A 12,371-nucleotide genomic window follows, 5' to 3' on the forward strand; every position below is an offset into this window, starting at 1 on the left:
GCTGTACATTTTTTCCCTGCAATTTTAGGATCGAACTCAGATGGTCAGATAGTGTTTACTCAACGATAGGTTTTTCCCCCCTCGAAGGTGATTGGTTCACTGCATCGCAGGCATTTTTGTGATTGGCTCTTGGGCCACATCAAAATTAGACGCACTGTCACACATACACACTCACAAATAAAATTCGATATGGACTGAAGAGCCGCATGAAACTGGGCAAAGAGCCGCAGTGGACATTTTTCACAGCAAACATTTGAACATGGAAACAGGAAATGCACAGCTGTCACTAATAACATTTACGAAGGCCTGAAACTGCCACACTCATTGTAATGCAGCCTTGATTAATGGTATTAAACACAACTGTGCTTTTCAATATATGGTGTTCAATTATAACCTGATGCAAGTGAGTGAGGAAAATCTCTCTTGAATGCATTTCCAGTGATTGTTGATTATGTTTCTCACAAACCAAGTACACAGTAACCCAACAACAATATAATCTCAATGAACAAGATAGGAGCTCTCAGTTCATTCTCTGACTGTAGCGCCCTCCATGCTACACACACAAATTGGAATAGAATTTAAAACAGAAGGAAAAGGCTGTTCGCCCGAACAGGGACTTGAACCCTGGACCCTCAGATTAAAAGTCTGATGCTCTACCGACTGAGCTATCCGGGCTCTGACTGTTTGTCAAACAACTACCGTATATGAAACCATGCACGTGCTGTGATACTATTGTATTGGTTGTATATCTTGGCGCTTACTTGGCTCAGGATCGGCTGTCCAATCTCATCGTCCAATCACGATACTCACTATCCATTGTGAGATTGGACCTAAACCAATCACGCCGCGGATCACAATGGGCCTAAACCAATCACGCCGCTGGATGACATTGGACGTGTCGCGAAAAGTAAGTAACAACATTAAATATTTTTGTTTTCTTCTTTAACAGTCGTAAAACGTATTTTTCAATTATTCGTTCAAGTCATTTTATCACTTGGTCGGCTAATGTCTACACTGTTATACGGCAACTTCAGTCTTCTTAACGTTAGCAAGCAATTGTTAGCAATCGCTAACTGTATATCACGTGTAATTTTGAGGAGCTGTTTTACGCTTCGCGCAACACGTCCAATGTCATCCAGCGGCGTGACGTGAGGGTGCTCGGAGAGAAGCTGAGCCGTGGTTTAGATCCATTGTGATCCGCGGCCTGATTGGTTTAGGTCCATTATCACTATGGACCTAAATTGGACGATGGGATTGGAGATTGGACAGCCAATCTGAGCCAAATAAGCGCCAGCCACACCAGCCGCCAACCCATGACCAACCCAAATCGACTCCAGACCCAGGCTGAACCGACAGAAACCACTGAGGAGGGTAATGTGTCAAAATAGATTTTTAGCATTTACATTTAGGGTCACGTCAGTAAATCACCAATATATTGGGAAAATACTAGAAACCTTTTCCTAGAATTAGTACGGAGATAACAACTTGGAAATGTTATCAACATTAACCACAATTTACAGCAGCCTGTTTATTTTCATAAGAAGAAAAAACTGTTTCAATTGAGAAACACAAGAGACAACTCAAATAATAACATTAGCTTCACCTACGCTTAAAACTTCTCATTCTTTATTTAATATTAGCATAGCTTAATTATATAAAACAGGCAGTAGGGAAAACTTTTGGAATGATAATGTTGGGGTATTTTATCTGATGTGACCAATCACAATAACAGACATTGTGGTAGTGGAGCTAACGTGATTGGATGCATTCCTTGAGTAATGTTTTAAGACGAATAACTAATTATATTTTTACCAATTCCATTTATCACAGAAAGCCTCTTACAATTCATGATCATCCACAAAGTTCAAAAAGTACATTATCTTCAAATAGGTACAATCCAGCAACAATCACAAAATTCCTCTTTCTGTCTAATTTATTGCTACAACATATTAAAAGAAAGACAACTGTGTATTAACTATCTCTACCTCCTAAAATGGAAGTAGTACGAAATGATTTACAAATGTATATTTTATAAGGATGATCGTAAACTATAAACTAGACTTATATATATTTTCTTTGTATAAAAAACTGAAATGTAAATGACATTGTGAACAAGTGGCTATGATCTATGTTGTATTATTTTCATGTATTTATTTTGTAAAAATTAATATAATTTAACCACAACGTTCATCAAAGACAAAAAAAAAATATCGCATGCAGGCCCCAGCGAGATTTGAACTCGCGACCCCTGGTTTACAAGACCAGTGCTCTAACCCCTGAGCTATGGAGCCAGTGCTGGTAGCGTATGACGTCACATTCATCTAAATAGTTGTCTCAGTGTCATTGTCAGTGTCAGTTACGTATTACGTAATACGATGTATTTCTTTTAGATATTTTTCAGGTAAAATATCAACTTCTGCCAAGCAGTGCACAATGTTATACGCTATATTGCCCTAAACAGAAATATGCAGGTAAATAGATACAATAGATACGTGATAAAGTTACATGCACACCTGTAAAATATCAGCATTAATTGACGACATAATATTGAATACGCGCCCTCAAAAACTGCCTGCGATTTAATGCTTTCATGATTTTGATTTGATATTTTTAAAAACTATGAGATTCACCATTTATCCACCAGGTGGCAGCATGTCACCACCTTTAAAATGACAAGCACCGACAGCAAACCCCACTTTCAGTAAAAGACGCTGCCTGTCATTTCAAAGTGACCAAGGGAACCTTTAAAATATGTTTCTATTACAGCATAAATACCATGTTTAGAGCATGGCTTTAATCATATTTTGCTTTGTGGGCAATGGCAGTTATTGGTTACAGTGCAGAAAAAATAGACAAACGTTAAACAAGACTTTGTCAAATAGGTCAAACTAAGGCATATAAAATATACGTCAGTGACTCGGTGGTGTTGGTTGGATGAAATGTTTTAGAAGACTTTTTATTGGTTGTCGGCCACCCCTCACGATTGGGGTTACAGGGAGTGGTGAGGGGCAGGAGCCGGCTGCTGTCCCCCACATCTCCCCCCCACTCCCCCGCACTCTCCTCTGTAGCCTAATGCCAAGTTTGGATGCGAAAGGATAGCAACAGGAATACACATGGCAGAGTTTATTTCAATGCATTGTGGAAGTACAATTTCACTAGCATTAACACATTTGGAGGGCATCTAGTCCATCTCTGTTTGAACATTTAATTAAAAGAGAAAGCAGGGGGATTTGGCTTTGTGCGACCACCTGGGGTAGAGAGAGAGAGAGAGAGAGAGAGAGAGAAAGAAAGAGCAATGGTGGAACCGAGAGGACGAAAAGGTAGATTTAATTCATGAAGAGGTCTGTGGCGATCCTGGATTTTGTTCCAAGTGTCCTGGACTAGGATAGTGGACCCAGAAGTTCATATCAACAGGTGAATATTTGATTCAGGACCACCCTTTCTTTGCAATGGTGGAAACGACTATGCATGATTGAACATATTATAAACTGGTGCATAAGACCTAACCAAGTGTTTAAATGCAGAGTCCGCCCCACCAGGCTGCAGCAGCAGCTACCAGAATAACAACACCGCGATAATGCTGTAGTAAAACTTGAAATATGACAAACTTGTGTTTTCTTTAGTTCAGTCGCTACAAATTCATTATATTAACATATATTCCTCGCCTTGGGCTCCAATGCACATTTTTTGTTGGTTACATTTGTTTGTAGTATACATATTCCGTGTTGTGTTCAGTGCTCCCGGGATCCAGACCAGTTGAACCTGTTCTGATATGACCCGGGTTGGAGACTGGTTACTACTGAGGTTGCGCTGTTGGAAGCCACTACTTTCTCAACATTTCGGTATGCTACGCCCCAAACTACAGGAGAAAAACACACTAGCTGTTGCTATCTACACCCTGTCGAGGTTGGTTCTGTCTGGATTTATAGACACATCTACCTCCCGCTCTACAAGAAATAACAAGCGTTATTTTCTAAACATATTCCCCCCACACCGAGGAGATTTCTTCCACTGAGGCAAGAATCACACAACAAGTAAAAGGCCGTCGCTGGAAATAAACGACTCGTTGGAGAAGCTATCGGTGTGTCTGGAGCAAGGACTAGCAACAATAACAGACACTATTTAGGCCGCTTCATTGTCAGTGTCTGCGCCTGGAACAACACCGTATTACGGGTTTATAACAAAGACAGTCGAGTGAGGACCGGGATTTCCTTCTCCGCATGGCCATGCGAGGAGCTCGAATCTACGTACAAGAATGTTTCGCCTTCTCCCGGCGTTAGCTCAGCCGCGGCTCCATGTAAGACACAAACTGGCTTTGTTTTAGCTTTGGGGTACAGTCGGCCTGTATTCATTTGTCACGAGGGAATAAAAGACACGCATACAACCAGAACGGACCGGATTAAAATTGATATCGCAATGATAAAGACTGCTGTGTGCATATGCAGCCTTGTTTTCTGTGTGGTTGGCCTCTGCTCTGAGCAGCCAGGCTTTATTTTGGCAAACAAATCCCTCACTCATCTTCGATGTGCTTAGCAATACATCTAGCTAACAAATGAGTGTTTTCTTGATATTTCATAATTAATTTCCTCTCCAGGGCCAACAGTAACAACATGCTCCTGGCCTCTGTCGTGGTTGTGTGGGAATGGCTGAACGAACACGGACGGTGGCGGCCCTATAGCCCCGCCGTCTCCCACCAGATAGAGGCGGCCATCCGGAGCAGCGACCCCCGCGGAGGAAGCGTGGTCCTCGGCCAGGTTGACAGCCGGCTTTCGCCCTACATCATAGATCTCCAGTCAATGCACCAGTTCAGACAGGACACAGGTAAGACAGGGAAGGTGCTGGGAGCGAAAGAAAGAGGATGCATTGTGCAAGGATGTCACGTTTGGGCTTTTTATTAAGGGTTCAGGGGTATTGTGACACCTTGAGGTGTTTTGCAATAACTTTCGTATATAGTATACAGATATAGATCTGGAAACAAGTGTTTTTTAAACTGGTAGTAGGGCGACGAATGCTTTTGTCAACAAAGTCCGTGAAGACAGTTATTAGCATATATTTATTGTTTTTTGTTAAATTCAAATGAACATATATTAACACACACTACTTTAAAGTTTGAGTTATAGCAGAAAAAGAATCAGAATCTTTTTTGTTTTACAGATTATAATTGCACTTATTGGCATGTTTTCCTGCAGTGCCAACAGTCACCACTTATGTAAACAAAGCCATAACATAACCAGAAAACATGACTTTGTGAGTGATAGTAGGTTTCAGTGCTGTTTTGATTGTTAGACATGGGGCGCCTTTTTATGCTCACATTTGAACCACAGCATTGAGCCTTTTTTGATACTAGTCATCTAGGTTAAATGAGATTACAACTGCAAAATGTACCTTGTGTGTTGTATAGAGTAGGTCAACAATACCTCTGATTGGAACTGGGATCTATGATTTCAAGCCTAGTTTCATGAAGGGCCACGCTGTTGTGTATGAGCAGTATCACAATATCTGGTGCTATTTTTTTATTGGATTTATTATTATTATTTAATAAATTATTTATTTGGATTTAAATAAATCTCTGATGCAAAAGGCTAAAGAAAAGTAATTAAGTGTCTGCACCAGAACTCTTAAGTTGTTGATTTGCTCTATACAGTCTTGTATTGGTTCAGGTCCTTTTCAAAGTTTGTGGAACTTCTGTCAGAAACAGAGACAAAGTTTGTGTGTGTGTTGGGTTGAAATTCAACAATATGATGGTGTGGAGCAGCTGCAAATCACACCACTGAGTTGGCTGCATTCTTCAGCCCTTATCCACTCGCACTACTAACATACACAGAGACACACAGCAGCTGCATACTCCTGACCCGAAGAGATGGAGAAAGAGCATGGTTCTGTGGAAAGAATGGAATATTTCAAGGCCTGATGAGCAGAGAGTTCACTTTAGTTGTTGTGTTGTTGTCCTCCCTCCCCCACTTCTCGCCCCTTCCTCTCCCTCTGTTTTGTACAAGTGTTAAGTTTCGTCAATAGGCAAAAGTCCCAAGGGCCTTTTGGTTTTGGCTTCAATATGAGAGAGATAGAAAGATACCTCCTGTTTGTGTCTGTGTGTGTGTGTGTGTGTGTGCAGTGGGGGGGTTGTTGCAGAAGCAGTGAAATAATTGGGGAGTCTGTATTCTCTCTCTCTCCCTCTCGCTGTCTTTCGCTCTTCCACCATTGTTGGATTTTGTCGAACAGATGTGAGTTACTCCATTGTGGCTGTGAGACACACACACACACACACACACACACACAGGAGGTGAAAGTCTGAGGGTTTTGAGAAGCAGAACCGACCTCGGAGGCAGAGGGGAGGGGTTGGTAGGTTTGGGGGTCGCTCGTTGTTACAAGTTCAGTAAAGTGGAAGAAGAAGGGAAGGAAGAAAGATGAAGAAGTTGGGTCCACTCAAGATCCAGTTTCTAGCTTGGCACAATACTGGATTTGCTAAACTCAAACTCTCATATCAAATATTTTATTCGTCCTGCGTTAAGTTGACAAACATACAGCAATAAGGAAACGCCTCAGGTCCTCAGCATGGTCCCTGTCATATCTTAAGGCCTGACATACCAAGCTGACGATCGGCTGTCGGCCAATGTTGAGTCGTCCTAGGTTTTGGTCGGCGATGGAGCCAGTCGGTGAGACAAATCACTTTAAATGGCTGCTCAGCTAGAAGAGAATCGGAAGTGAGGAAAACAAGCAAACAAGCCCATCGGTCACACATAGAGGCTCTTTTTATTTTTATCTTCATCTCATCTGATCATTCCAATACTCCGATATTTTCACAACGACCAGGCCATCTGTAATGTAGTGAGCCAGTGGTGGGAAAAGGCTGCTTTGTTTTAATATGTGTGTCATAACAACGGCTTGTATAGGTGAAGTAATAGGTCTTCCACTTTCCATTTTTTAATGACAAATACAGATTACCACCGCCTGCTGTTATGGAGAGTTATTTGCTCGCATGCAGGCGCAGAATGTTTATTTATTTTATTATTTATGTTTATGCACTTGAACACAGCATTTCTGTGGTGTGTTGAAGTGCGACTTCCTGGCCAAGACGCAGGCGACGTGAAGAGATGCAACAGTCGGCTCCGTTGCCACTAGTTCTTTGAAGTACGTTTGGTTTGTCTGGGCCTTTAGTGTGCTTTGTGCGACAAGTGGGAGCCCATGTTCCCAGAGACCATCTTTGCTTCTAGAGCTCATCGGTGCGGTGTTCCTGCACTTCTAGAGATGACCCGTCAGACAGGATGGTCAGTAGTTTGACGACAGTCTTGTTTCTTGGATTCTGACCTTCTGTAAGTGTCGCTCTTACTCTTAACTCTCATCAGATACATGCTTGAATACAATTCTTGGTGTATGAGAGAGAACGAACAGGGTTCCTGTAGATGGAGAGGGAGATTGGAATCTGACACTTTGTGTTCCTTTCAGCTATAGAGCTCCACTCTCTGGTTGTTTTTACTTGCAATTCAGTATTATTCGATATATACATATATAATTTTAGGCATAGTATTGTTGCCTCGTCTTTAATTCATAGTGAACCAGTAGGTGTCCTGGTAGCAACAGATTCATCTTACCAATCCAAATAAGCCGCTTTAAGACCTGAGTTTTCTTATGATGGAACAGGAGTTGGTAAGAGACTTCAGCTAATGTTAGGAGGAGCTCAACTTGACAAATTATGCTACACAGAAAAATGTAACACTGAGCAAACGTCTCCCCCTCTTACTTCATGGCACTTATAAAGACTGATCTGTCATCAGTTTCTTTGAGGGGCGTTTTTCAAACTCTGAGGGCATAGTTTGTCCTGCTCCTGCAGCATGTTGCTCCTCTCGCTCCAGCTGGTCCTGCTGAAGGAGACACATTCCCAGACCCCCACAATGCCCAGGGGCGTTAGGGTCATGGCGGAGGGGGGGGAGGGTTGGATGGGGGACTCCCCAGAGACGCAGGGGAGGGGGTGGATTGTGGTGACAACAAAGAGGTGGCATGTAACTAAACATTAACATTGACTACATTTACATACACACAGCAAACCAGGTTAGTGGGACAAGTCAGGTTACAACATGTTTACATGTGCTGTAGTAACCTGAGCTTACATGACACTGTATAAGATGCCAACCCCTGAGGGAAATATGGAGCTCTGTATCTGTTCACATTTTGATTTGTATTCATTTGTCAACAATCGCCTGTACTTGTGTTTTCATCATTTCATAGAGAAAGTGTTACTGTAGTTCTGCACCGTTCTACACATGTAACAGGGATTATTTACATACATAAATGATTGGAATTGCAAAACCACTAGACAGCTTTAGGGGCATTGTTTGTCTTTGACTTGTTACGGTTAGAGTCTCTTCTTCTCTTGTCTTGAAGCCTCCGCCTTATGTCGTCCCTTTATCCATCGCTCACTATCTCTTTCTCTTTTCTCCTCCATCACCCTCTTTCTCTGCTTTTCTGTCTCACACTCTATGAAGATGAACATTGACTCTGAACCCAAATCTCAGGGGATTGGACTCTTTCAAGGTGAGACCGAGTAGAGACAAAGACAGAGAGAGTTGAAGGGAGTCGGCACGACAAAGTCGGAGGAGAGGGGTGGAAAAAAGTGTGGAGAGGGTAACTGTGTTAGACAGCAGTTAAACAGCGAGGAAGAATATTGCTGGGGGGGATAGAATAAGAAAAGATGTTGAGAGAATGAGACAGCTGAAAATTCAAGACGTGGAAAGAAAGGAGCTGAGGTCAGGAGGAAAGGAGGAAGATACAAGTGACTGAAGAGAAGATGACAAGACCCGACACAGAAATTGAAAGGGGAGAGTAAAAGATCAAAAGCTTGTGTGAAGACTTTCGGTTGATTCTTTGCAACCAGAAAAACAACAAGTTGAGATGATGCATCCTTTTGCTTAGTCTTAATAGAAACTTGTGTTGCATTGTTCTGAGTCAGCAGGGACCTATTTTCCCAACCAGCTGTCAATGCAGATGTATGGAACATTTAGAAAAACTCAAATATGAATTAATATTATTGGTATTCTTATCTTTCAACATAATTCATTTAAATAACACAATTTCTTAACTAATTTAGCTTCAAGTTAGCACAAGAAATCTAACTGTAAGGAAGGAACGCAGAGAAAGGAAGATGGAAGAGGTGGAGGGGTCAGAGCGCTTTGAGTTGTGCTGAAACTTAGCGTGTCGGGTTACTGTTACTGTGAACTCTGGGGGGACATCACTCACGGGCTGCCCTGCAACACACATACAAGCAGTGTGTGTGTGTTTAAAGACACCAATATATATGTATGCCACTGCTGCCTTACTGTAATGTAGAATGTCTTAATCCGAGTTCTTTTAAACACTCCAAACCTCAATTTACCCGAACTAACACCTCTCACACTGAAACCACACGAGTCACGTTTCTCTTCCTGTGAAACACTGACCAGGCATTAACACCCAAGGCAACACACACACACACACACACACACACACACACACACACACACACACACACACATGATGCATACAGGATTGCCTGTGGCTGGTGACTCTCATGTGATGGGGTTGAAAGGGGCCTGCAGGGAGGCAAAGAGATGACATGCAACAAAAGTGTGTGTGTGTACAGACAGACAGACAGACAGACAGACAGACAGACAGACTACTTGTGAGCTCCTCCTCTGTTTTAGTCTCTATGTTTTTCCCTTACCTCATACTTCTACTTCATCTTTCGACTCTCTCTTCCTCTTCACTCACATCCTCTTCATCTACGTCTTTGATTTTCTGTTCTGTTTTTTATCTCAGCATATGTTCTCCTTCTGTGGTTGGTGTCACCATTTGCCACACATTCTTATTCGTACGTCCTTCTGAGGGGTGTCATTTTAATGTTCGATATTAAACTTGATAGAGACTCCCATACTATATATGAGTTTTGTCATTTCCTCAGCCCTCCCTCATCCCTCTGCTGCTCGAGGGTACTCTGGCCTGTTTGAGGACGATGAGTGGAGAAGTGGAAGGACAAGGAATATTTTTGAGAAGTGCTTTATTATTACTAGGAAAACGGCAGCAAGTTCATCTGATTTGACTTGGGCTTTGTCCATCATTCTGGGTTCAAACTGGGACACTTCAAGTTTCAGGGGCGAGAAATGGAGAGAAACATGACATCTTGTTATTCCTCTGATGGGTGGATACAAAGTCACAAAAGCGTGAGGTCACACAGTTGGTTTGCATGTGTGAGTTAGGAGAGTTGGATGTGGTGGGAAGCACAAGAGGAATTTGTGTTTTTGTGGAGGAGAAGTGCTTCTTCCTACACCGTCATCATCACTATAACTTCAAGGATTCAAGGGTCAATTATTGTCATACACACAGGGTTTCACACTGAAATGCAGTTGTAGCCTAGTCCATTTATGCTACACAAGAAGATGACAATACAAAACGGAGCAAACGCATAAAAACGCATGCATTTTTATCATTTGCATCACAGCTAGACTGGGCACTGCCTTGGGAGTCATATTGTTCTTTGACATCAGTAGCTCCAGAGATAGACGGCGTAACATTTTATATCTGCACCAGAATAATTTTTTACTGCACCACTTGTTGAACTGACCCAAAGAAATCCAACATTGAATGCTGTTACATTTTCTGTTTTATGACAAATGTGAGGAAATTGTCTATGTGTTTATAATGTGTGCTTTATAGCCCGATGCAGTCATTTAAAATGACATCATTTTGTCCAAAACATCTGTGTGAATTACAGTTATGCACAAAGTTGTGCAATGAGTCAATGTGTAGAATTGGCTAAACAGAGAGGAAGAGGAAGTGCTGGTAACAGAGTTACTGCTGTGGAGTTCATGAAAAGTGTGAAGAGCACAAACACCTTCCTGCATGAAGCATGACCTGGACCTAGTGTGTGTGTGTGTGTGTGTGTGTGTGTGTGTGTGTGTGTGTGTGTGTGTGTGTGTGTGTGTGTGTGTGTGTGTGTGTGTGTGTGTGTGTGTGTGTGTGTGTGTGTGTGTGTGTGTGTGTGTGTGTGTGTGTGTGTGTGTGTGTGTGTGTGTGTGTGTGTGTGTGTGTGTGTGTGTGTGTGTGTGTGTGTGTGTGTGTGTGCGTGCCCTGCCTGAAATTCAAGGTATTTTATTTTTTCTCGAATTTCAAAAGAAATAATATATTTTTTATTCACAACTCACTTTTCACATTGACAGGTCTCTTTCATTAAATAAACTAAACGCTTGTTATTGATCTAATTAATGTGCACGTTTCAGTTTGTACTGTCTACTTTGCATTCACATTCTCTCCTTCGGCTCCGTTTCGCACCTGACGCACACACCTACAGAGCGGTAGAAAGGAGAGGGGAGAACTAAATAGAAACCGCGCCACGCACGCGCACACAATCTCCCCCCCCCCCCCTCTTATTGTAGAGAGAACAATAAAGACCAGATGGCCAGTCTCTATCCCCACCTGCCTGAGGCCTCTTTGTCCTCGCTCTCCTTCTTTTACATACATTTCACTCATTTTAATTGCTCTCGCTGGTGCTCTTAAATATTCACACATATGTCCTATCTTTACTTTTGCTTGTAGCTCTTCACCACACATATAACAATGTTCATTAGATTAAGGATAGATCCTGGGTGTATCTTTTAAACCCTGCACTCACATGCTAACACTCATTTGAAATTTGAAAGCAGCAGCGGGCTTCTTATGATCCAGCTCTGACAGACGAGACATTTAGAAGGGGCGTGGTACTGTAAGAGAGCAGCAGGATTAAAGCTCTGGTGCGTCTCTGTGTACAACACGTGGACAAATGTGTGTACCACACAGTCCCACAGCTGTAACGTTCAGAGCCAATCACACCTTTCATCTGCTAAGTTTTGGCCTGTACACATACGTAATAAAAGATTCTGATTCATTTGTAGACATGGGACACACCCAAGCATGCCTACATTCACATAAACACGTGATTACACACACACACACACACACACACACACACACACACACACACACACACACACACCCTGTGCTCACCAGCTTAATGGAGCACAGTCGAGGATTAAAGGCAACAAGTCTTTTGGTTATGAAGTTGTATTCTGGTTCGTCTGAATTTCCCGCCATGTTTCAATTTTGTTGAATTGCTGTGTAAGAGAAACTACGGAGCCAATCATTGTTCTAAATCATAGACATTTATATGTACTGTTTATGATATTAGGCACGCACCTATCCAACTTTCCACTCCTACATCGGTCAGGCTGTATGTACAGTATATTAGCTGCTGTTACCTGTTCAAAATCTGTAAAAGATGGACCAGGAATCTTTGGGTTATAATATCAAGTTATTTATTAAAATCAAAAGTGCAGCAAAACATCAAATTATACTCATGAGGGCCGATC

At 42.1% G+C, this 12,371-nt stretch overlaps 1 protein-coding gene and 2 non-coding genes across 5 annotated transcripts in view; 1 reads left to right on the forward strand and 2 right to left on the reverse strand.

Annotated features, from left to right (window-relative positions):
* Positions 1–602: 602 nt before the first annotated feature.
* On the reverse strand, positions 603–675 carry trnak-uuu (transfer RNA lysine (anticodon UUU)). Its single transcript has one exon. It is a non-coding gene; the product is annotated as a tRNA-Lys (tRNA).
* Positions 676–1,145: 470 nt separating this feature from the next.
* Positions 1,146–12,371, forward strand: part of LOC115013556 (E3 ubiquitin-protein ligase DTX4-like) — a 29,798-nt gene continuing 18,572 nt past the window's right edge. Inside the window, exons 1-2 of one of the 3 annotated variants that reach the window (XM_029440067.1) lie at positions 1,146–1,371; positions 4,595–4,821. In XM_029440067.1, coding sequence (XP_029295927.1) covers positions 4,611–4,821 — 211 coding nt within the window. In that variant the 5' untranslated portion in view covers positions 1,146–1,371; positions 4,595–4,610. Of the gene's footprint in view, positions 1,372–3,257; positions 3,415–3,825; positions 4,298–4,594; positions 4,822–12,371 lie in introns of those variants that run through there. The other 2 variants (XM_029440144.1, XM_029439986.1) reach the window with 2 other exon arrangements.
* On the reverse strand, positions 2,219–2,291 carry trnat-ugu (transfer RNA threonine (anticodon UGU)). Its single transcript has one exon. It is a non-coding gene; the product is annotated as a tRNA-Thr (tRNA).

The sequence above is a fragment of the Cottoperca gobio genome, chromosome 1 (assembly GCF_900634415.1).
Source record: "Cottoperca gobio chromosome 1, fCotGob3.1, whole genome shotgun sequence".
Lineage (NCBI taxonomy): Eukaryota > Metazoa > Chordata > Actinopteri > Perciformes > Bovichtidae > Cottoperca > Cottoperca gobio.